At 36.5% G+C, this 25,823-nt stretch overlaps 2 protein-coding genes across 2 annotated transcripts in view; both read right to left on the reverse strand.

The window, feature by feature from the left end:
- The window catches only part of MIPEP (mitochondrial intermediate peptidase), a 659,177-nt gene that overhangs the window by 375,258 nt on the left and 258,096 nt on the right, over window positions 1-25,823 (reverse strand). The gene's annotated exons all lie outside the window — the stretch shown is intronic.
- On the reverse strand, window positions 404-24,378 carry SACS (sacsin molecular chaperone). The gene is made up of 5 exons (XM_050911800.1): window positions 24,348-24,378; window positions 22,897-23,043; window positions 20,130-21,612; window positions 17,529-17,620; window positions 404-12,777 (listed from the first exon to the last, which is right to left on the reverse strand). The coding sequence occupies exons 1-5, from the start codon at window positions 24,361-24,363 to the stop codon at window positions 1,217-1,219; spliced, it is 13,299 nt and encodes a 4,432-aa protein (XP_050767757.1). The 5' UTR covers window positions 24,364-24,378; the 3' UTR covers window positions 404-1,216.

The raw sequence follows: 25,823 nt of genomic DNA on the forward strand, positions 1-25,823 counted from the left end.
CATTTAGCCTTATCCTTCCATATTTTTTTATTTATTTTTTTTTACAAATAGCTAACGTTGAACATATTGCATGACATTACCAAAAGTATTACAAACTATAAAAGAAAGAGTGTAAACTAAAAATCAGACTTCTCTAGGGCTGTAGTGAACAACAAAATAAAAAGAGCATTACATTGCAGCACCTTTAAACATGTAACAAAAAACAGTGCTCAGTGTACACCAAAAATGGGTTACTGAATTGTACTATTATCAATGTTTGCTTGTGGAAAAATATATATATATATGTACACACACAAAGGCACACACGCAGAAAAAAAAAGAAACTCAAGCATTTAGACATCTGAAAACTGAGTTTTGGTGTTAAAAAAAAAATCATAAAACACCTTATAATAATGTTCACCAATTTTATATCATCCACATGCATTTTTCATTAAACAAAAGATGACAGACTCTAGAAAAAAAAGTAAATTAAATACTTAATTATTTTATAATAAAGTAAATGCAATCAATGCATGACATGAAGTTGCATGTTAAATCAAGTATCATTATTCAGCATTAAAATAACTACCAGTTCACAGGTACTAAACTATCCTTTAAATGTTCACAATGTGATGCTGCAGCAAATTTATAATCAGATCCAGCTGATACCAGTATTACTATGAGTGACACGAATGTCCACAGAACACAAAAGAATACAGAAATGCTTTGGAGCGACACCTCCAAAGTTACTTTAATTTCCATTCCATCTCTCATTTTATCGCATGTCCAGTCTTAAGATCAGTACATTGAAAACTGACATTACAGTTTTGGAAACATTATATTAAATGAAATAAAATCTAATAAGGAGTTATAATTACAGGCTTAATCTAACAGAAAGCTAAGCTTTGGTTACATAAAGTGCAGTTCAATAATATGCCAATTAATCACAATATTGTACATACAGCTAATTTTTGCAGCTCAGTTTCCTTGCAAATTTTAAAAAATATTCATGTTTTACAGTTTGCTTATACAGCAGGCTCAGTTAAAAAAAAATCCCGTTTAAATAAATTTCAATTCTAAGTACTTCAGTACCATCCACCTTTGTGCACTACGCTTCTAAACTGCTTGGCAACATGTAACCTCTTGGATGTTCAATAATCTGCACAATCGCATTTGTATCCCTCACATGAAATACCTAAGCTCTTGACAAAACAGTTCCCTAACCTCTTCAAATCACTTATACTTTCTGTTGTATAAAGTTTTCAAGTTTTATTATGATACAAGCGGTACATTCCATCACTCTCATAGCAACTTCTGAAGTAAACCTATCATTGGGAATCTGTGGAAAAGGAAGTAAGTCAGGATACCTAGTTTTTAAGCTATCTACTCCATAAGCTTCCAATGTCTGAACATCATTTGTAAGCCCCTCAAGTTGCTGACTATATTCCTCTATTTTTTGGGCAAGGGCTGCTGGTTTTACGTCTTTGTCTGATTTGCCCTTCACAGCATAGTCAGCTGCAATCAAGGCTAGTTTAGTAGAAAGGTAGCATTTAAAGCATACCCATTCATTGGCGTTTTTATGAAGGTCATTTCTTGCAGCTGAAAAGTTAGCTCGGGCCTGCCTAAGCCATCGACGTGCCTCTACAGGATTGCCAACAGACCTGAATGTAGGTGGAACGAAAAAGCGTTGCGAGTAAGATGGCCCGGTGGAAGATGGACACTTTTCCTTATACTGTTGCCTTTCAGATTTATGGCTTGTTGCTTCTTGATTCCATGAAGTATAAAATCTCTGAAATGAAAATTTATCTGACTGAAATCGAGAAGCAGAGGATGAAAATGGTCTTCTTGAGGCTCTGTCCATATTTTGATCCATAAAGGCCTGTTTTTCTAGTCTGTTAATCTCATTCTGTAAATGTTTGAAAACTTCATTAGCTATATCAAGATTGTCTGCATTTTTATCTGGATGCCATTTAAGATACAGCCTCCTAATAATCTTTTTTCTTTCAGATTCTGGAAGCTTCCAAGCCTGTTCAATCACAGATGTCACTTCTCTTAATATTTCTGGCAACGAGTTTGACTTTATCTTTTTTGGAGAGTGATGTTTTGAGGACATTGTTTTGTGGCTCTCTCTGCCAGTGAAGAGAGGTGGAATTGTCCTCGGTCCATGTGCTGGAAATTCTGTAGGACTGGTTGGGGTAGAAGGTGTGCTATCCCTGCTTTGAGAACTTTCCTCTGGTCTTGAAAATTTGTACAAGTCAAGAGAGCTCACTATTTTATATTCACTATATCCAATATCAATCTGGTAAATCTTCCCTAGAAAACTGGGACTTTCATCATCTTCTCTTTCTACTTCTTGTACAATGATTGCATAGGTATAAGTTGGTTGATATGTTCCATATATATCACCACCTTCAGCATCAACAAGGTAACCAACATATTCGCCAGGATAAAATACGTTCATTGGATCCATAAGAAGTGTATAGTGAATTTCAGCTGGTATAGGAGTGCCAGGTGTTGGTAGTTCAAGTTTTGATGGCTCAGAAGAGTCATACTTCACTCCTAAACTATCAAGCTTCTCACCGATCCGGTAAATATCATTACAACCCAGCATGGCAATTAAATACGAGGTATCAGAAATCAGGTTGTCCGTTGCAGATTTTAAGGTCATTGCTAATGCTAACAGGAAATTTATGTCTTTGCTGTCAGAATGCTGTATGTAAAGCAATATTACTGCATTTCCATATCTCTTCAGGAAAGCAAATGTTTCACTTTTGCTGTGGGGAATAGGAGCAAAACCTTTAACTCTTAATGTTGTTTGCAACTTCTCAAAACAGGAAACTTTCAAACCTTCTCGCAAAGCTTTGCAAAGTCTTACTGCTTTTTCTTCATTAGCTAAAAAAGCATTGTCATTTTCATGCTTCATAATCCTAATGAGTCCTGTGATGAATTGTTCTGAAGACAACAGTAACTGTAACCTTCCCTGCAAAGAACATAATGCTCCAAACTGACAAATTTTGGGAGACTCTTCATCCAACTGTTCTTCAAGAATACTGCTAAGTAAGCGAGGCCTCAATTTCTGAGGGAATAACATTATCAATTTAGTGTGAAAACCATGGTCTTTGCCTAAGTAACACTGGCTAAGATCAACAAGCATTTGCACACCAATGTTACCTTGGATTCTACTTTTGTAGTGGGGTGCATCATCAAAAACTAAGATACTAGACTTTACCAACCTACCATCTTGACTGGGAAGGTAAAGGGCAAAATCCCTCATATTCTCAAGGTCATTCCGAACCTTGACAGAATCATTCTGAAGACTTTTGAACAGGCCAGAAACTACTCTTTTAACTGTGCGCATTTCATTAGGATCCAATTGCTTTCCTTCCGAGTTCTTGAATATGCGACCTAGAACTTCAACATACTGCTTTGTTGAAATAATATCTTCAGTACCCAAATGTTTAAATAACTGATGGAAAGTACCAAGTTCTAAAGGAAGTTTGTAAAGATAAGGTTTAAAATCAGATTCATACTCAAGGTTTATTACCACCTCTTCAGGCTTAAGGAGCTTCCAACCTTCTTCCACCATTACAAAAGAAACTCCTCGAAGCTGAAAGCGGAATTCCCTTTTCTCTGTACTAAGAAATTCATAAATGCTTCTTAGGACCTTGGCCCTAGTTTTCACCATGTCCTCATCCAAAGTTGTTATGTTGCATATGTTCCTGCAGTTATTGATAACTTTGTCCAGGGGAGGATCCAAATTAACATTCAGCATAGTTAAAACTTGCTCAAGTTGTTCTTGCGCACCAAGACTACTTCCCTCTTGCTCTTTGATGCTTAAAGGTGTTGCTTTCTCAGGAAGAATGGGACACGAAGTCCACAGCAACTGCAACACATCAGTCTGTTTGAATTTAGGATTCACCTGTGCCCCATTGAATCGTATAAGAGGAAGTGTCCCATTAACTTCTTGATACTGAGGATGAAATCTAACAAATTCTGCTGGAGCTCGTTCAGGGCACAGAAAAGGAATTAATGACAATTCTTTCAGAAAATTTCCTGACAAAAGGTCAGTTCTTTCTTGAAATATGTGATGAAGGAGGACATCAACAGTATTCTGTAGTGTTTCTTTAGACCAGTTTTCTGTATTTGCTCGCATGCTGATCTCCTTAGCAAACTGTAATAACTGTTGCTGTGAAATGATGAATTTCAGTCCGATATGTCGTAGAAAAGTTACCCATGATGGAAGGAATGTAGCTTGATTTTTCGGTTTTGTAAGTTGCTCTAGTTTCTTAAAAAAATCTTGAGGTATAAAGAACTTTTCAGGAAGCATAACTTCAAAGACTTTTACAGTCCTGTCATAAAAATACTTTGCAGGTTTTAATCTATTGCTCGCATCATGAATGATCAAAATGCTTTCAAGCTTTTCAAACAGCTGTTCTTTCATTTCTGAAGTTTCTTCAATGCTAGTTAGCCTATTCTTTAAGTAGATCAAGTGTTCTAATTTTGCATCATAAGACAGACTTTCAATTTTTGGCAAAAGATGTTTCAAGTACACTTCAAGATCATCCACAGAAACACAGCCAAGCACAGTATACAAATCTTTCAAATGAACCTTCTCTTCAAGAAAAGCTGATGAAGTCGACTGTGTCCATCTGTCTACTTCTACTGATGGGATGCTTTTCGTAAGGACATAACACATCCCATATTTTGAAATGCTGATGTATCGGCCACTAATCGATTTATAACATGGAAGAGACTTTAAAATTTTAATGTCATCCTGAGATGTCAAATGACATAAATTGCAATTGAAGTACATTAAGAGAGCCTCAAAGTCACTTTCTGCTAACTTTTCAGTCCTAAAAGTTGATGTTTGTACCATATATTGTATGGCTTTCAGAATGCTTGAAGGATTATCTATATTTGCTGTACGTCCCGACAACAAAGGCACTAAAGCACTGTCTTTGGAGCAAATTTTGTTCAATGCCAGCTGAATACAGCCTGTTTTCATTAAAGCATGAAAGACTTTATCACTCTGAGCATTTGGAAAAACAGCTATATGCATAATGCTGAGGGGCAGCAAAACATCACACTCTGGCACAACAAGATGATTAGCTGAGACAGTAAACCTTACACCTGGGAGCAAAGTCCAGTCCTTCAAAGTTTCAACAACATCATCAAATTTCGCTTGTGTATCTTCTTGCTCTTCCTTAATATTTATAGACTCGCTAATAAAATGCCAGGCATTTTTAAGCCAAGATTCACTTGCAAAGTTTTCCTTCCATTTCATACAATTTCTAGTTTTATATTCTCTAGGCAACACAGATGATAACAATTCAGCAAAACTTCTGATATCAAAGACTTTCGCTACTTCACTGCTAAGTAAAATATTGTTGTATCTCAAATACAATGTGTTCATAAAGAGATCCTTGCGAGATGGAATCAGTTCATGGTATGTTGTTAAGAACTTCGGTCGCTTTGAATCAAAAATTTGCAAAACATTGTCAAGAGTAATAAGGAGTGGCAAGCCCTCAATTTGGATTTCATTTTCTTCTGCATCTTTAAAACAGTAGTCAACCAGAAGTTTGAGACTATGGAAGAGTTTCAAATTTGTCTGCTGAAGACGACAGGGTAACTTTCCAATGTGGCAATTAGAGTCTGGAAAAGAAAACGTCATCAAAAATAATCGGACATCAGCAGGTGTCACATAGGTGACAGGAATATCTGCATCTACCAAACAGTGGTAAAGATTTGCAGTTTCATCACAGTTATATACCAAATTAAATCCAATTTCTAAGAGTAAATGCTTGAGTCTGTAAACGTTTTCAGCCACTGTCTTCCGTGTTGTGATGTTGTATTCTGTATTTTTGAGATGCTGCAATTCATCTTGTAGTAAATTGTCAAAGAATGGCCTGCCTTTGTTCACAGTAGACATGTTAACCCATGTGATGATAACGGCAGAATGCAAATCGGAACCATCAATATTTGGAGCTCGCATAACAGGTAGAAGACGCTTCAAATCTTCATAAATGCAACTGTAAACTGCTTTCACTAAACAATACCAATCTGGCTGAATATCAAGTCTATTAACCGGAAAAAAGGATAAAAATTTTTTCAAAGTGTCTTTCACAACATGAATAGGTGTGTTTTGCAGCACTGATACTGTAGGATCAGTGCCTGGAAAATACCGTTTTTTCAGCTGAATCAGTAGTTCAACATAGGCCGGTGCTATCAGCGCTGTCATTAGGCTACTATTCCAGTCACTTCTTACTCCAACACCGTTATCATCACGCCATAGATTTCTTCTTGCAGAATCCAGAGCAAAGTGTCCATTCACATGAAAAGGTAATCCAGTTTCTAATGATAACGGTAAGAAACAGAATGCTCTGTGGGGTTTTTTGTAATTATGAGTAATGCAAGCTGCTACCCCGCCACGTGGAAAAAGAGTAATGTCCTCATTCTTGTGGGCTGAAACCACACTTTTGGATACCTTTTCCATGGCAGAAAAGCCTGACCTGTTACAAATTAACCAAGTTGTAAGATTTCCTTCAGAGTCTTCAGTATCCATTGTGTAAGTAATTTGTTGCACAGGTATTTCACTTAGTTGCCTTTTTTTAGTTACACTGTCAATTACAGACGCATGGAATTGCTTTCGTTTCAGTCTGTCTCCATCAGTGATTTTGCCTTGTACAGAATACAATACATTCAGTGCTCCTGTTGTTTTTTCTATCTCACAAATAGAAATTTTTTCCATATGGTTCAAAAACATTAAGAGTTCTGCTCCATCTGTACGCAGCTTATCTAAAAGATTTTGGACCATTCTATCTGAGCACGGAACTGAGGAAATTTCTGATACTTTTGCCATTTCTCCATTTCGAAGAGGAAACCTAAACATTGTACAATTATCCAGTTTAAAGTGATTGCCTAAGTAGAGGTCCAGTACATCTGAGAACTGTGTTCTGAAATCTGCATCTAAATCTCTGAACATGCGGCCAGGACTTGTTGATGTTGAACCTGGTGCATATCTAGCATGAGGATCAAAAATACAAAGTATATCATTGCCAGATATGAAAGAAGGGCAATCAGTAATATGATAAACAGAATTGAAACCTATACCATATTGTCCAGTTTTACAGGGATTTCCTACTTTTGTACCTTTTCCAAGGTTCTGAATTCCTCTAATATCATCTTCTGTAAAAGGCTGATTGTTGTAAACACACAGTGCTGGTCCTTGAAGTGGTGCCCATTTCTCATCAAATATTCTATCGGCTGGATGTTGTCTAGGATCGAACACAAAACAGATCTCTGTAGCTTTTGCATCATCTGCATTCTGAAGAAGCTCTTTCAGCATTTCTTTTTCTGAGGGGTAGGCATTAAGAATGCTTTTAATTCTACTTGTCAATTTTTCTTTCTGGCCAAATTCTGTTCCAAGTGTAGTAAAACAGATATTGGATGCATATCTTTCTAAAGCTTTATGGCGTTTTGGTATTGCTCCAAGCTTTACTGCAACTTCTCTTGGAATATCACCATGACAGTATTTAACAGTTGTGTCTTTAACTTTAATCCATGGACAGTCATTGTAACACAAAGATTTTGCTGGCAGAAGTGCAAGATGAGTATCGGGTAACAAAATCTCACCATACTTTTTCTCACAAAATTCCTGCTTCTTCTCTCTAATGAGGCCCCATATTCCTTCACTAATTATTCTCCTGCAAAGCTGAAAGTTGTCTTCTGTTAGTTGTTTGGTCCCTCTTTCCTGATTTATTAATTCCAGAACTATAGCAAAATCTTCAACTGTAAAAGCCTGTCTTACACCCACACTTTCAAATAGCTCACGGAAATTATTTTTATATTTATTAGGCAACTGATAGAGATAGGGTGCTGCTTCAAAATTCAAATGAAAAGACACTTTTGTTGGATCAACATACGCATTCTCAACCAGAATAAAACTACAGTTTGTCAGTTGTTCAATTATCATAGCTTTTGTTGATTCATTCTGTAACATTGCTTCATGTAGATATTTGTAACAAGCATTAGTGATATTTTCTTGATATAACGTGATTCCATCAAATGACTTTGCAACTACTTCTAACTGATTTATGACCAAATTAACAGCTGGTTTCTTCAGTAAACCCAAAAATTCTTTGACAGCTAATGACAAAGCACCACAACCTTTAAAGGAGTGGGAATTTTCATTAAGAATTGGTTGTATTAGGCAAACTGTATCTTGATGATCAGCAGTGAAAAGATCAGTCGCTGAAAACATTGCTTCAGGCTGAAAATCACTGCCTTTCCAGTGCAGTGAGAAGCCTGCTGGTTTGCTAAGGAAAGGAAGGAAAGGGATGGTTTGACATTTTGCAGCAAATTCTTTAGCTCTAGGGTCCCTAGATTTTAGTTTTTCATCAATAAGACTCAATATAATACTGCTTCTGAGACAAGCTGCAGCATGATCAATCTTGTTAATTTCGGCTACTGACTCTGCACGTTCTATCAGATCTTCCCACAAAATATCATCTTTAGCCATTCCCAACTGAACAAGTTTAACCAAAATAACTGGGTTAAGATAATCCTGAGTGGTGCCGTAAGGAAATCTTCCATCTTCAGCATCATATAACTTTGCAACTCTTCCTTCAGGATGGATCAGTCTTGATGGTGTAACTAATGGATGTCCATCTAATGAACAGGGAATACACGGAGTAACACGAAGAATTCCTGAGAACTCCTCAACTTTTTCATTGAGAACATAACGCATCAAAGGATCACGCAGCTCTGCATCAATCTCCTGAACATTAGGAAAAAATACCTCAGAAAAGAACTGTTTCTCAGAGAAAGTGTTCTCCAATAATATGTATTTGCATCCTGCTTCTTCAAATCCTGTCTTTACCCAGGACGGGAGATCTACAGCACACAGATTTGTAGAACCAGTTTTTTTAAGATACTTCAGAAAGATCTTAAAGGCTGACGGTCCAACATCCGGTCGTTTCAGTATAGAGTCATCTAAAAACCTTACATTCTTCATGGAAACCCAAGAGAAACCATCAGAAAACACTTTGATCCCTTCTTTGCTTTTCATATGAGCTATGTCTTCATAAAACCCTTGACAAATAACAGAAAAATCGTCGTGAACTGAATCAGGATCTGGCCACACTGCACAGTAACTGTAGTCAACTAGCTCGCCGTTGATTGCCATGTCACGTAGAACACAAAGTGCTTCTATGTAGGCTTTTACAATAACATGCCTCATGAATACTGTATTCCATCTTCCTTTCGTGTCTGTTTTCCAGATCTCTTTCCGATTTGAAGTAACTGCAAAGCAGCCATTTATATGAAGAGGTAAGCCTGTTTTTATTCGTAGAGGTAAGTAACAGAATACTTCACCTATGGTGTTGCAATTTGGTTTCACAATCCACTTTTGATCCTGGGTTTCAGACAGCAACACTCCTACTCCACCACAAGGAACAAGACCTAGTCTTCGTCCACTTTCATGTATTGAAAATTTTAAAGCATCTCCAATGTCCATGCAAGAACATATAAGCCATGTTGTTGAATCTACTGTTTTCTGTGGCAATTCATCAGCTGATCTTTTCATTTGTCCTGATTTAGCCATTTCAAAGAAAGAAGCTGGATCATCTTCCGTACCTCTGAAAAGTGGAGACTGTAAATCAGCAATCCGCCTAAATACATGGTGAAATTCTTCTACTACTATCTGTAAGATACACGAGGACTTTGGTGTTTCAGTGGGAAGCTTTTTATTACTGCTGCTGCAGACCTTCATGAACTTAGCTGCTTCCTTTAAAACACTTACATTTGGTGCAGTCAAGGCTTTGGAAGAACACAGATTTTTTTTGATAGTGACGACATCTTGTGCCACCCCGGGATCATCTGCCTCAATTTTCAAGTATTTCAAAACCATTGAATTTACACTCTGAGCAAATATTATCAGTCTATGACCACAAATGCTAAATTCATCCACAAGAGAGTAAATGTCTGCTGTGTTGTAACATGCACTGCTGACTTCACTCACTTTAGCTTCCTGCTGAGTTCTAAAGGACAGCCTGAAAAGTGTTCCTTTGTAGCTGTAAGGAGATTCTACAGTCAGTGGCAGCTGGCAACCAAAAACTCCTATAAATGGCTTAAACTGATTCGGAAATTTTCGCAGCCTCTTCTGTTGTTTACTCCAGTTGATTTTGATCCCAGGGTTAGATTTATCTCTAATATGCTTACTGATATGGTTAACATTTGGATCAAACATAATCATGAACTCCCGGCTCAAAATAATAGGAACATCAGTGATATGATAAACAGAATTGAATCCCAGTCCAAATTTTCCTACTTTGTCAACTTCACTCCTTTTTAAAGACTCTCCTAATCGAGTTATATTTAGGAAATCAGAGTCAGAAAATTCAGAATTATTGAATGACCACAAAGCTGGACCATGACATGCTGCCATTCCTGGATCCAGAAGATTCTCTCTTATATCCATATTTCTTCTCATGTCAATCAGGAAATTACATTCCGTTGCATTAGCATCATCAGCATTTTGAAGCAGCTCTTTAAAGATATCTGAAATGGAAGGGTATTCTTCCAAAATGTTTTTAATTCTTACAGTCAGTGGCTCTCTTTGCCCAGATTGCTCAAATCCCATATTTTCTGGATTAATCAATCTTGTGCTAAGGCATGGGACATTTAACCACTCAGCGGTTTTCATTGGTATGTCTTCATGCACCAAAATGATTGGTTCAACAGAATCTTCAAGTAAATCATTTAAGTCATCAACTTTGATATCACAATAACAGCACTCATGAATTGGCCTCATTGCAAGTTTATAAGGAAGTTTGCCACTGTATAGTGGCATGGGTGTATGCAGACTTGCAGGAATTTGATTGCTGTACAGCCATCTTATGATGCTCAACATAATGTGAAGATTTTGTTTACTCTCTTGTTCGGAGAGAGACTGCTCACTTTTTAGATATATTTTCTGAATGACCATAGAAACATGGTCCGGTGTTAACTGCTCAATTGAACCACAACATTTGAACAACTGGTGAAACTTCGCCATAGTTTTTGGCACATAATGTAGATAAGGTTGGAGATCAAGATCAGGTACTGACTTTATTACTGCTTGTGTGAGGGAACAAAATGTTTTACCTGTCCAAACCCAGGGAAATTTCAGGGCTTTAAAAGCTTCTTTGCCTTCTTCTAGATGATCATGCATAAATCCATAAATCTCAAGCAAGATATGCTGAAATTGATAATAGTCCTCATCACTGAAGGTTTTAGAACTGTGCCAGTCGACCACCACCTTGAAATGTTTTAAAACTGCTTTTATGCTGGGCTTAGTGGGGATGCCAAGTGCTTTTTCTATATCCAACAGCACATTTTCCACAAGAGGAACTGCGGAACCAACTAAAATTGCGTGAGATATATCACACATTTCTGGTGGCGAACACAGATTACAATGATCTCCTTTCCAAACTAAGGATCCTGGATAATTTGGAGGTCTTTCCTTACATGCGGGAATCCATTTTATTTTTTTCAGTGCAGCTTTTGTTTCAGATGACTGAAGCAGTGTATGGTTTTTGTTCAAAATCATCAAGAGAGTTCTAGCTTTTCTTAACAGTAAATCCTGACTGGTGTTAGAGTTAGCATGCAAACTTTCAATTTTATTTGCCACTCTAATAATATCACTTTCCTCAAGATTGGCCTCATTTTTTAAGCCTATTTGTCTCAGAGAATGAAGAATATCTGAAGATGTAAAAATAACAGGGGGGAAGCAAATTTCCTCGTCAGCATAAAACAAATTTTGCAGAAGTTCTACCTCAGGATCAAAGAGTTCGTTTGCTGAGAGTATCTTTTCCTGTGAAATCTTAATAAACTTTAGTGATGTCAGCCAATCTATCACATCTGTATTCTCATTTTTCAGAAAAGTCAGATTTTCAAGAACCCATTGCATTATCTGTGTTGTTTCATCGTATGAATAAAAATCACTTCTTATGTCTTGTATAACAAACTTCAAGCAATCTGTGCTCTTTAGCTGTTCTATTTTCAGCAGGTTAGCTAAGCGAATAGTAGCTTCATCACTGCTGTCAATTATTGGAATAGAAAATCTTAGACCAGGAGGAATTTTGGCAGTGTGGTGTAAGACCTTACTACCTTTTAGCCCAGTAAAAACAGGGACACTTTCGTCAGATGATTCTTCGATTTTTTTAAATATTAGTAATTCCTGAATAATTCTTCTCTCTTTTTCACTTGCATCAGTTAAACTAGCTAAGAATGCCCTAAGAGCATCTTTATGTGTTGACGGGAATGATGCAACCTGATTGCATAGTTTCTGTAAGGACATTTTTTCCATTATTTGTAAAACAACACTTGGTAATGGTGGATGCACATATTTTTTTATAAGTGGATGTTGGATAGAAATATCCAGCTTCTTAAGTACAACTCCACCAACTTTCTGAATAATATCAGCTAAATATTCCGGGAGCTGAGTCTCAGATTCATCTTCCAGAATGATAGGTGATGGATTCCTAAGTCTAACCAGTTCCACTGATGTTTGGTTTTCCTCCAGCACCGTCTTGGGGATAAGCGGCATGTCATCAAACACACTCAAGTCATCAGAAAAATGTATATATAGGTTCTTCCAGACCATCTTAAGCCAGGAAACTGATGGGTGATTTTTGTCTTCCAAACCTGGATACCACTGTACCACCATGTCTCTGCTAGGCCACACGCTATTCATAACTTCTTTAATGAGCCGGGCAAATCTTTCTGGGTTCAGAAGCTGCAGCTGAGTGCATGGCCTTCCTGAAATTATAGCAAAAGGGCAAAGCCATGAAAATCACAGAGCAGAGTTACATAACAAAGTGTTTTTGGTTGGGGGGCAGGGGGGGACACCTAACTTGTGCCTTGCCTTTTCTTTTTGTGGAAAAAACTGTTAAATAGAACTGCAGATACCAGCTCCCCTTGCTTTTAGGAGTTAATTAAAAGTTAATACATTCCATATTAGTATAAAAATAAAAACAAATCGAAAATTATCAATATGTTATTGCATTTGTTAGTTTGACACAAGAGTTCTCAGGCATACATAGCAAACACAGATTTACAATCAAAGTAGAAACTTCAAATGTATTTTTTTTTGTTTGGTTGATTCTTTACACTACTTATTTGGCAAGCCGTAAGGAACAACCCAATCCATTATTTGTTTGTCTATAATTGCAAAGATTCAAATAGAATCAAAAGATTATTTATTAGATATAGCAAAGAGCTGCTCAGGTGCAGATGATCCTACACTAAAACTGACAAGCAACAAAAAACTCAGTTGTGCAAGGAGTGCTGAAACTAAGTTTAGATGTATATGCTTTTATTCTTATTATCAAAGCCCTCACTGAAAGAAATATATGTTAACACTCATGTCTTAATTATCACCAAGACAGCTTATACTTAAAAACTACAGAATGTCTGGGGATAAGAAAATAGTACAGAATATAAAAATACCACTACCTCCCAACGACACCAAAAACAATGACAGAAATGGAAGCAAGACATCTGTTTGAATTTCAGATCTTTCTTCCATCAAGATAGCACTGCCATTTCCTTAAAAGCAACAGTCCAATTAAAGATATTATCTACTGTTCCTGCTCTGCTGGAAATCAGTAGTAAGACACCCTTCAGAAAAAAATTTTTTCCCTTTCCCTTCATGCCTACAGAGCTATGCATTCTGTTAGTTCTATTGAACAGAAAACACAGGTAAACACAGCAGCCTTGTGAAAGTGAGAAATACTTGCAGCAGTGCACCAGCATGATAAGAATCTACTTAAAAGCCAAGCTTAAATCCCATAATTTGAGCACAGAACTTTAGAAATACTGTTTTAAAATCTATACATGTGACCTTAAAATACTGGAAATCTTCCTGCATGGGAATTTATTAAAAAATATATAGATAAACCAATGAAAATATTGATCATTTCCATGTCACATAACTACAAGGTTTTCTTCATCAATACATATTTTCCCCCTCAACTGTATTTACAACTCTTCTCATAATTATCTTTGGTAGCTATCTTTTGGCAGCTCTATTTGACAAGTTTTGTTTACAAGAAAGATGGGGTAATGACAATAGCTAATCACCAAATTCACACAAATATCAAGCTTCAATCCAAACCAGTACATCTTCAGTTAATAACCATACCTGAAAATCCCCAGAGAAGCTGTTGGGCTAGAATATAATCAAATCTATTTTTAGAAAACATCCTGTGAGTTACACATTAACACACTAAATATAGAAACAGTTATTAACTAGAAAAATACAGTACACATTTTAGGAGAGAAAAAATAAGATCTGGTTGTCTTTGTACAACACAATAAAAAAACCTGCATCCCATCTTCTCAAAGAAATAATACAAGAAAGTTACTACTTCTACAACTGTATGAGGAATCCCTCTGATACAATGACAAGGGTTAATGGCTTTAAACTGAAAAAGGGTAGATTTAGATTAGATATTAGGAAGAAATTCTTCACTATGAGGGTGGTGAGGCACTGGAACAGGTCGCCCAGAGAAGTTGTAGATGCCCCATCCCTGGAAGTGTTCAAGGCCATGTTGGATGGCAGACTTCGAGCAACCTGGTGTAGTGAAAGATGTCCCTGCCCATGGCAGGGGGTTGGAACTAGATGATCTTTAAGGTCCCTTCCAACCCAAACCATTCTATGATTCTATGAATTTCTACAGCTATTTAAGTAAAATTCTTGACAGGTAAGGTTTCAAAACCTGCCAAAAACCCCTCTAACACTTATTATTTATAATAACATACAACTTTTATTGTACTGCAGTTGTATTTCACTATTATGCAAAATCTTAGAATGAAGAATAATTTAGGAGGAGGTAGAATGCAGAGAAAAGTAGGTGTCTTGGTTTTGGCTGGGATAGAGTTAATTTTCTTCTTAGTAGCTGGTATAGTGCTGTGTTTTGGATTTAGTGTGAGAGTAATGTTGATAACCCACTGATGTTTTAGTTGTTGCTAAGTAGTGCTTATCTTAAGTTAAGGATTTTCAGTTTCCCATGCTCTGCCAGCAAGCAGGTGTACAAGAAGCTGGGAGGGAGCATAGCCAGGAGAGTTGACCCAAACTAGCCGAAGGATATTCCATACCATAGAACATCATGCCCAGTATATAAACGGGGGGGGGGGGGGGGGGGGGGGGGGGGGAAGTAAAACTCATGGGTTGAGATAAGAACGGTTTAACAACCAAAATAATAATAAAGAAAAAAATAACAATAATTGTAATGAAAAGGAATATAACAAAGAGAGAGAAATTAGACCCAAGAAAAGACAAGTGATGCACAATGCAACTGCTCACCACCTGCTGACCAATGCCAGAGCAGTGATCTGCCCCTCCTGGCCAACTCCCCCCCATTTATATCCTGAGCATGACGTTCTATGGTATGGAATATCCCTTTGGCTAGTTCGGGTCAGCTGTCCTGGCTGTGCTCCCGCCCAGCTTCTTGTACACCTGCTTGCTGGCAGAGCAGGGGAAAGTGACAATCCTTAAGATAAGCGCTACTTAGCAACAACTACAACGTCAGTGTGTTATCAACATTACTCTCACACTAAACCCAAAACACACTGTACCAGCTACTAAGAAGAAAATTAACTCTATCAGCCGAAACCAGGACAAATATGTATTCAAGCATACAGTCTGTCAAACCTGTATTTTGTTTTGCTCTGTTTTTTAATTTAAGCATGGTTTTGGACTGCTTTGTGACATTCACTTGGAGGAAATTGTCTAGGACAATACATCTCAAAAGTCAATGTAAGGTATCATCATGAGGAACTGGCATTTTTCAAAGCTAACATTACTGTCTTCCATACAATCTTCCATCCATCTAATCTCACTGTGGCTGTCTTGATCCCTATATATTTCTGTTCTTTTAAAGTCCCAGCAATTACTACTAGAGTAAACAGTAGTTCTTTATGGTTCTATCCCAGATTAAGAATATTCAGTTTGGATACAGAATTTAAAGTAGTCACTACTTTCAACAGCTTATAGTCTGTATTAAAACAAAATAAATTAAAAACAGTACTGGGGAAAACTAACAGTAAAAAAAAATTAAAACAAGCATATTCTATTGCAACAATAGAGACAACACCCATCATATAATATGCCCGTAAGGCTTTGACAATTCTGCTTTTTAGAACAAAGTTTTTCTTTATAGTAGTTACAGACTTGCTGTTCTTCATATTCAATGAAAGTCCCAGCACTGATTTAATATCTTCGATACAATTTATATTATTTTAAATATTTACACTCTGTGCAGTAAGTCACTCCCAATTCTTTCAATCTTTTCACAGATGCTTTGCCATACTTTAAAAATTTGTCATCTTGCCTCAGAATTATCTCATTTTTCTATTATTTTTGATAATGAAGCAATGATCAAACCATGGAGAAATGAGCAGGTTTCCAACTGAACAGGAAGAATAATAAACAGAGAATATATAAAGGACTGAAGGGGAAAAAAGGTCAGAACACAGACTGAAGAAATAGAGACTGTGACTGAATGACTGAAGACCATGATAAAGGGTATCAAGAAAAGCAAATCAAGACAATGATTTATAGTATTCTATGTCTGGTTCCAATGTCTTCCGTCTAAAAAAGAATTCTGATTAATTGAGCAATTTAAAAAAACAGAGAGACAAGAAACTTCTTCTGAAAAGCACATTTTCTAGACATTGAAGAATAGCTCACCATATACTTATACTATTTAAAAATAAGCTGAAGAGTGACTTGTTTGCAAATTGTGTTTATGTGAAAAGACTTCTGAGACTCAGACTTGAAATTTACCAGTCAAATGCATAATGAAACGCAAGGGTGGAAAGGTAAATATAGACAAACTCTAAGTAGAAAAGAGGCAAAAAAATTTAACTGTGAAGGCAGTTAAGCATCTTATCTACAGATGCAGCATACTTCTTCACCAAGTCTTTTGATCAAGATTGGAAACAGTTCAGTAGGTCCACACTGACACCACCATAAGCTATGAATTAAGACTCAGGAAACACTTGATGAAATTATATGATCTACAATACGCTTTAGGCTAGATGTTTAAGCTGGTTTCATCTGGTTTTTAAAAAATGCACTGATGTGATCACTTGCAATTGTGAGGTAAGAGATGATCCACAATACCAAAACCATGACATAGCTATTGCATATGCAAATACTACAAATGCAAAATAGAATTCAGAGTGTCTTAAGTGGAGGAATACTATTTGAACAAAATTACTGAACCTTGAATACAAGCTTCACTAAGTGAATATCTATTCTTTTCTTGTAAATTTTCATCCTTCTTCCCTTGCCTTTGCCTTTTTGTTCATTTATAATTTTCATTTGTGTCATTTCCAATTCAAACAACATAGTCTATTATATCTTAAATTTTTTTGTTAGATGACTAACTTACTTATGTGAACTCAATTTCAAAAGAGACATTACTTTAAACTTGGGTTTAGAACTAGTCTGTTCAACCATTAGAAATCTGTTTCACTATATGAGAATACAAAAGACATATTACCTCGGCTTTTGGCAGCTTCTTTCAAAGCAGCTAGAACCTCAGGCTTCAGGTCATCAGAAAGTAACTTTCCTTCCAGGCCAGGAAAAAGTGATCTAGCACACCATAAAAAACAAACAAACAAACAAGAAAACAAACTTCAGCAAAGCATCTAATTTGTTTCTGTTGCTGCACAGACATTACCAGCATGGTAATCATCATGGTAAAACAGTCGCATGCAAAGCAATCGCTTACATATGCAGAATAGGGCTTTCAGTGGGCGTTTTCTTATAAATGAGAAAACCGTACATTTAGAAGGAGAGAGTAGTAAGAAACTAATTTTTCCAACTACCCGTCTTTTCAAAGCACGTCTAAGCAAGTTTTCTTTTGATAGAAAAACTGGGATTAAAAAATTATTTTCATCTATTTGTATTCTAAGGAAAAAAAAAAAGAAGGTAAAATAGCACCTACTATTCTATGTTTCTTAAAGATTCCATTTGAAAGCATACAAGAAAATACAACATGTAATTCTAGGACTCCACACAGATCTGTGGATTTCAAAAGATCTGCAGACAGCGGTTAAGATTATTGTAGCCAAGAGTCAGTCTCATCCTGCCCTTCCCTTCCTTTATGTTAGCACTTAAAACTAAATAGTTTTTTAGGGCTTTGGTCTTCCTGAAATCAAAAATAACTCTCCAGTTTAATTCTGACAGCAGGTATGTTAGTTATACATAAACCAACACAGAATCTTGTTCTTCCACAGGTGTTAACAGAAAGAAATTCCTAAGAGCTTATTTCAGCTTTTTAAGCAGGCTCCAAATTTGAATATGCAAAGAGTCAAACTCTTAAGTTGAACGTGTTTTAAAACATCTAACAAGTAATTTATCATATTTATAACATTAGAATTAAAAATAATTGCTGTAGGCAAGAATAGAGGCAAATAAAGCGTTACTATTTCAAATTTCTGTATTATCATAGCTAGCAAGTAGATTTATGCCTGGTATAACATGCTTTTGTGTCAGTTTTACAAGACTAACCAAACTAAGTCCATTACCAACAGAACATGAACTGAATAAGATATAGTGATATCATTAAGTTTCCAAAGAAGTATTTTATGACTAGTCTGAAGCCGGGCTGTAATTTGTTAGTCTCATCATGGGAATGTTTTCTGTATTAGTATACTGGCTTAACTTCTGGAAGGATAAACAAAGTGAAAGAATAGCAAAAGATAAATCATCTCACAACAGATGCTAGAGATTTTTTTTTGTTATTATTATTATTTTTTAAAGAAGACACTAGAATCACAGGCTCTGAGTAGTGTTAATCCCCTGATAAATAACCTGAATTGTCTAGAAAAAGAAAGATTATGGGTTTAGAATATAACAGAAAGAACAGCAGCAGACTTGAAAAAAGCAAAATCCTCTCAAGCAACATGGGAAGACCAGTTACCTGCATCCAACTGCTTTTCTTGAAGATGTGTTGTCTATACATATATTCAAACCTTCTTGAAGATATGCTGTCTATACGTATATTCAAACCACAATTTACATAAGGACCTTACTTGGAGCACTTTTTACCTTAATAATATCTATACTGGCACACTCCAACCCACCTCTACTTCCCTTATAAACAGTCCACAGGGCAGTAAAAGCAGCAAAGCACATGCCAAGTGTCACATTCTCTCAAGCTGAGGATCTGAAAATTGGTGGAACTCTGAGGGAAAGGAGAAGGAGGGGTGGCTGTGAACATACGTACGGGTAACACTTCGTAAGGAGGAACAGCTACAGGTAAGACATCTGGTGTGTCTGAGTGACTTCAAGCAGTACCTCTTAAGAGATTACTTGGAGAAGGGTCCAGATTTAACAAATCTTTTATACATGCATAATCCAGTACAGACATAAAAAGCAGTAGTCTTGCTTTCTCCCCAGTGATCCCAAGGTCACTTATTCCAGCTAGCCTGCTCTTTGTTATCCCCTCCCCAGTGTCAGTGCAAGCTTTTCTGGCTGATGAAATGTAAACCAAATTGGAACGTTGATGCAGCTGGGAAATAAGCAAGGGGAAAAAAATTAATTGGAGAGGGACTGGAAAGAACAAAGGGAGAGCAGATGTAAGAGACAAGCCCACTTCTTTCCATGGTAGTACATGGTAGTATCTGCCTACTTCCTGAAACCAGTAAGTGTTTAGTACTAGGCCCTTCAATGAAAGTAAGAGTCTTGTGTAAAAAAAAAAAAAAAAAAAAGCCTGAAGTAATCTCAAGCTTTAAGTTTAATAAAAGCTTTTATCATTACCTAATTTAATGTACTTCCTAGTACGCATGTTTCTAACTTCTTCGTATTTATAATTTGCAGAAGAAAGCTAACTTGAAATGTATCCTGAGGCATTCCCTTAAAGCCTAGATCACACGATTCTTTATGAAGTTATAATGGCAAGTAGCTGTCAAACTTTTCAAATGAGGCATATGCACACAAACATGTACATATATACAGAAAACTGAGTTCTATCTACGCATTATTTCATTACAGGCTGCTGCATATCATCTTGTTTGCTGATAAGCAAACAACAGTCTGAAGCTCTGTTTTAATATTTAAACTAAAAAACCCCCACTATTTAAAATATTAAGTATACCTGGGATATTCTTCTGAGGTTATGTAAACTACATCCTGTTCTGACACAGATGAGGAAAAAGGAATAAAATTTCCATTCTGTAACGGCAAAAGCTCCAATCCAATCAGTTCACTGTAGACTCCATCAGAAAGCACAAATTCTAAAAGATGAAGCTTTTCTTCAGCAGGTCCACTGTGTCCAGATTTCCTTAGTACTTGCCGTACTACAGCAGGAGTCACTTTTTTCACAGCATTAGCAGTAGAAATAGAAAGATGCACTGCACTAGCAATATTTGCTGGTACCTTGGCAATCTGCTTCCCTGAATTCTGGAGGTAGTTGAGAACAGACTGTGTGTACTCCAAACTCTCATCCATTTCAGAAAAGTGCACCTGTTCCACCTTTATCCACTGATTACTCACTGAGTAAATAACTGTATGCTGGAGCAGCTCTTTAAAGAGAGGTACTACAATTGCTTTCCAGGGTACCCTGATTTTGTTCTCATCAGGCCATAACCTATAAATTCTTTCAGCTGACAACGGAAAATCCGAATTCTTCTCAGTCTCCATTCGTTTGATAGCTTCCAAAATAAGGGTGGTATATGCCTTTGGCACTATATTTACCACAAGAAGATCATTCCACAAAGCTGCTGGATCTCTCCATTGATCCAACTCTCGCCATTTGATACTCCTCCTATTGTCTGTAAGACCAAAGAAACCACTAACATGAACTGGGAGTCCAGTTTTGCTTTCTTCACCTGGAGGCAAAGGCAGAAAACAAAATGCTCTTCCTGAAAAGTCTGCTACAGCTCCTTTTTCCTCCCCATTAGTTGATAAAGACATGGCTATTCCAATAGTAGGAACAAATTTCAAGTCATCAGCTAAACAATCCAGTTCAGTACACATTCCTCGACCACCTACACAATTACATACTAACCAAGATGTTTTCTGTGCATCCTTAACACTCTCATCTTCTACAACTATATTTACATGGTATGTCACACATGTTATGCTATTGCTTGGAACTCCCTTACAATACTGATTTATTGCAGCTCCTAAGATTTTGATAGAATTGGGTCTTTCATGTTTCAAGGCCTTGTTCTCACTAGCGGTTACTCTAAAAATCAGCCTCTCAGTTCCATCAGTTTCCCTAACATGCAATGAAACATCCTGAACACTCTTCAAGAAGAGCAATACTGTGTCCGCATCTGCTCTGAAGGATTCAAACAGCTCCAAAACCTTCTGTTTGTCATAAACATTGCTGCTTAGTTGGGAAGGCTGCAGACGAAGTGGGAAACGAAAAAAGGTACCAGGAAAATTTCCATTCTTAAAGGTTTCCTTAGTGCTGCCAAATACACCAATAAATGGTGCAAACTGGTCTGTAAGTTCATTGATCTCCTTGCTATCTTCCTTTAGATTCCAACACTGGCCTGATTCATGAGGTCCAAAAAGGGTTTGATGGGGATCAAGCATTCCAATCTGGTCACCACTGAAAATACTAGGGACATCTGTATACAGAAAAAACAACCACCATTAATAATCCTAAAACAACACATTTTTCAAGTACAGTCTTAAGGAACAAATTTTAAAAGGGCAAGAAAAACACATGTTTTAAAACTGCAATGAACTGAGTATAATGCCCAGGGAAGTGGCTAAGTCACCATCCCTAGAGGTATTTAAAAGATGTGTAGATGGGACATGGTTTAGTGGTGGACTTGGCAGTGTTAGGTTTACGGTTGGACTTAATGATCTTAAAGGTCTTTTCCAACCTACATGATTCTATGATTCTGATAACATATAATTCAGTGCTTACTGACAGGAGAAACAAGCACACCTCCATTCTGCAATTAAATATATAAATAGTCATTCAACTATTTGAATTCTAACAAACAGTGAGCAACAGAAAGTGTAATTTTTTTCAACTATATACTTTTATCTTGCCAGTATTTTCAGGAAAAAAAACAATTTAATTTACTAAAGATATATTCTATGACATTTATACTTTGCAGATCCTGAAGGCTTTCAAACAGTAATCTTGTACATTTAAAAGCATAAATTCCCAGAATTATCAAACCACTGAATGTATTACCTAATCTTTTATTCATGCTCTACTAGGTAAAACACTGTGAAAAAACATCCTGTGTCTTACAAACTCACTTCACAAGTTAAAACGTTATTTCAGCAAATATTTGCCTCTTATCCTGTACTGAGAACTATGTAGACTGTAAGCATTATTTGCGCTATATGCTTCTTCTGTACAGCAGTAAAACATTTTGCCAGAATAACAGGTTTCAAGACTGAATATTACCAGCTTGTGAAAGAGTATGTACTCTCTCTCTCAAATGTAAATGTGCATATACCTCTATTATGGAATATCCTTTCTAGCATGAAATAAAATCACTGCTTATTATGCAAAGGACCTGCATAGAAGTTTCAGTCTAGTCTAAACTTTCACACTTATACTTACGTATCTACCCTATATTATGGGCCTTTACAATATGAACAGCAGTGCATAACTGAAATAACAGTGTAAAGGAATGTTCATTTCAATATAAGGGACTAAGTACATAATGATGTTACTAGAAGATACAAATCTCCTCCAAAAACCTTCAAAATCCAAAGGATACCTTATAGGGTTTTAGGAAAATATGAACGCTTCTTAAGGAAACTTAGCCAACAATCTAATTTAAAAATGCACCATAGAGAAAATAGTATATGTTTGATGAATATCTAAAATAATTACACAATTTAAAACTTCAACATTTTCATTTTAAAATATCTACTGAGAGTACCTGTTATATGATAAACTGAATTAAAGCCAATTCCAAATCTTCCAACTTTCAGGGGATCATCTTTCTTCCTGCTTCTTGCTATTTCCTGTATACCATGCCAGTCCTCGGGGGTGAAAATTGCATCATTGTATGCATAAAATGCTGGCCCTATAATAAATAGGCAAGTGTTAAAAAGATGACAGAAGAAAACTATTAACTGTTAAAAATTTCTACAAAATTAACTTAGAGAACTGAGAAAGTATTTCTTTAAAGTATGCATGTGCAAATTTAATGGGGAAGCTATGACTCAAGTTGACATCAAGTTATGCTTGCTGATGAAGGGGAGGTATAGAGTGGCAGCAAAAGCAGAAGCAAGGAGATGGATTTACCTCTGTATATGGTACTTAAGAGATTAATATTCTGATGTGGTATCTAGTTCTGGTGTCCACATTTTAAAAGAATGATTCTGAAAAACTGAACAGAAAGCAGAAAACAACAAAACTTCTGAAAGAAGTGTCCTGTGACACAAGGCTTAAACTCAATCTGTCCAGTCTATCAAAAAGATGTTTGAAAGATATATTAATCACAGTCTATTAATACCTCCACTGGAAAGGAATACATGGCAAGATATAGCAATAACCTATGTCTAGAAAGTAAGACAGACAAATTCAAATTAGAAGACATAATGAGGCCAATAAACAACTGAAAAAAAGCTAGAAACAAGAAGTAGCGGATCATCCATCACTGAAATCTTCAAATCACGACTGAATGCCTTTTGGGATGATTATGCAAACTAATTTGTTTGATAAATACATAACTGACCTCTATCACACAAAGCCGTATTAGATGATATAAAAACCTTAAAATTACAAGAAACTACATTTGCAGCATACAGGCAGCATGAAGCAAAGTTTGGTATAAGGGTGAGAGAATAAGAGATGGGGAAGAAAACAGAACTGCCTAGCAAATGCTGAAATGTAAGGGGCTAGGGTCATCTTTACATTAAGAACTGGAGATAGTTCTCAAAAGGTAGAGGTTAATATGTAGAAAATCTGAAAATTACTGTCTAATACCCCAAGCATTCTTTTATCCTAGGTCTTACTTACTAAATCTTGTTTCCTTGCTCTACTAAAAATCCTTTCTTGTATTTTGGGATACCCAGTAAACCCATGGAAATAAGCCACAGGATACACAGTCACCCCGGGAGAAGTGACTTAGAATAAAGCAGAGCATGAAGGCTCTCTCAAACAGCATTAAATGGAAGCAGTTGGAAAGCTGCTACTGACAACCTGCAAGAAGACAGTGTAAGGCCTTCAATAGCAAACACTGGCTTTGGAAAAGAATTATCAACACTAGAACATAGCCAAAATATGCACCTAGTAAGGTGGTCATCTCCGTACAACAAGGAGAAAAACACAGAGCCACATGCATATTCAAGAATAATGGCCAAAATTAATAAAAATTACATTTACCCTGATATTGTGCCATGTCCTTTGACCATAGAGTTTCTGTTCCATACTGAGTTTCATCATATAAAAACCTAACCTCTGTGGCACCAGCATCTTCTGCATTCTGTATCAGTTCCTGAGGCAGCAAAAAACCAAACAAAAACAAAGTATAATGCAGTAATGTTGTACACATTCTAGCATGGCTTTCCAACTTAAACAGTAGAAAATAATAAGCAATTGTCTCAAGTTTAATTGTTTTCATATTTTTCAACCAATATAATTTTATCCAGTTTATCTGAATTAAAATAGACATCATTATAAAAGGAATGTTCAGACAAATACTATAAATGTGATTTGAATCTGGAGCTCAAATACCACACACAAGCAGTTATAGAGAAATTAGCTACTAAACTATTACTACTATAACCACATTATCCCAAATCAGAGTTGTTCAAGTCTCAAAACAACGCAAGATGGCAGAAGAAGAAAAAAAAAAGGGGGGGGGGGGGGGGGGGGGGGGGGAATCAAAGTTTACTGTTAAGCCCACACAACCGCTGTAAGACAGCAGTGAGGCAACAAGTCATAAAAGGGCAATACACAACACTCTTTACATCAATTGAATTCTGTTTAAGTTAACATTTCACAGTATGAACCAACCATTCAAGAGCCACGGTGCTCATTTTGGTGCATCCCTGGAAGTGTTCAAGGCCAGGCTGGACGGGGCTTTGAGCAACCTGGTCTAGTGGAACGTGTCCCTGCCCATGGCAGGGGGGTTGGAACTAGATGATCTTTAAGGTCCCTTCCAACCCAAACCATTCTATGATTCTAACACCCCTTCAGCAAAGGGCTGCAAAACAGTCCTGACCAGTAACTCTGTAAATCCTGAACCAACAGAGCTCGCCTGTTGAATGAAGCCCATAGGCTAGAAAGAGGCTTATGTTAAGATTGAGTATTTGTTAAATAGTATTAGTAGTGGTGAGAGCTATGGAAAACTGTAATGACTAAAATGTCAATAAACTAGTTCTATAAACACTACCATTAATAAAATATGCCTACCCAGTGCCATTTACATCAATAGCATTATACACTGCAGACACGTAAGCATGATTATAAATACCTACAGGATTAGAGCTTCACACAATGCTCTGTTTACACTGAATCATCAAAGTGTATCACGGCTCCAAAGATATGCACTCATACATACATACATGCATATGCACATGTGTATGTTTGTGGAGGTGTAAGTAAGTTTGGCATAAGGAAGTATCTCAGCTGAATTGAAAAGCTATGTAGGTACATCACATCCAATGTATTCATACAACAAATTTCATTCAACTACACATAAAAATAAAAGACTTACTAGCAAGATGAATCTTTACTTAAAAAATGCATCAACCAGCAGCAGATATTTCAGATTAGGTTGCATTCTAATATACTGTTAATAAAATAAGCTCATTGTTATCTAATATCTGGTTTCAAAACTATAACCCCTCGATTTTT

This window comes from Gymnogyps californianus, chromosome 1 (assembly GCF_018139145.2).
Source record: "Gymnogyps californianus isolate 813 chromosome 1, ASM1813914v2, whole genome shotgun sequence".
Lineage (NCBI taxonomy): Eukaryota > Metazoa > Chordata > Aves > Accipitriformes > Cathartidae > Gymnogyps > Gymnogyps californianus.

What these genes read in the sequence shown, in the direction of transcription:
- SACS (XM_050911800.1), bottom strand. An exon ending in TTCAGTTTATCATATAACAG is followed by an intron (nt 21,613 to 22,896) that starts GTACTCTCAGTA and finishes TTCTGTATACAG; the next exon opens with ATGTCCCTAGTATTTTCAGT. An exon ending in ACCTCAGAAGAATATCCCAG is followed by an intron (nt 17,621 to 20,129) that starts GTATACTTAATA and finishes ATGGTGTGCTAG; the next exon opens with ATCACTTTTTCCTGGCCTGG.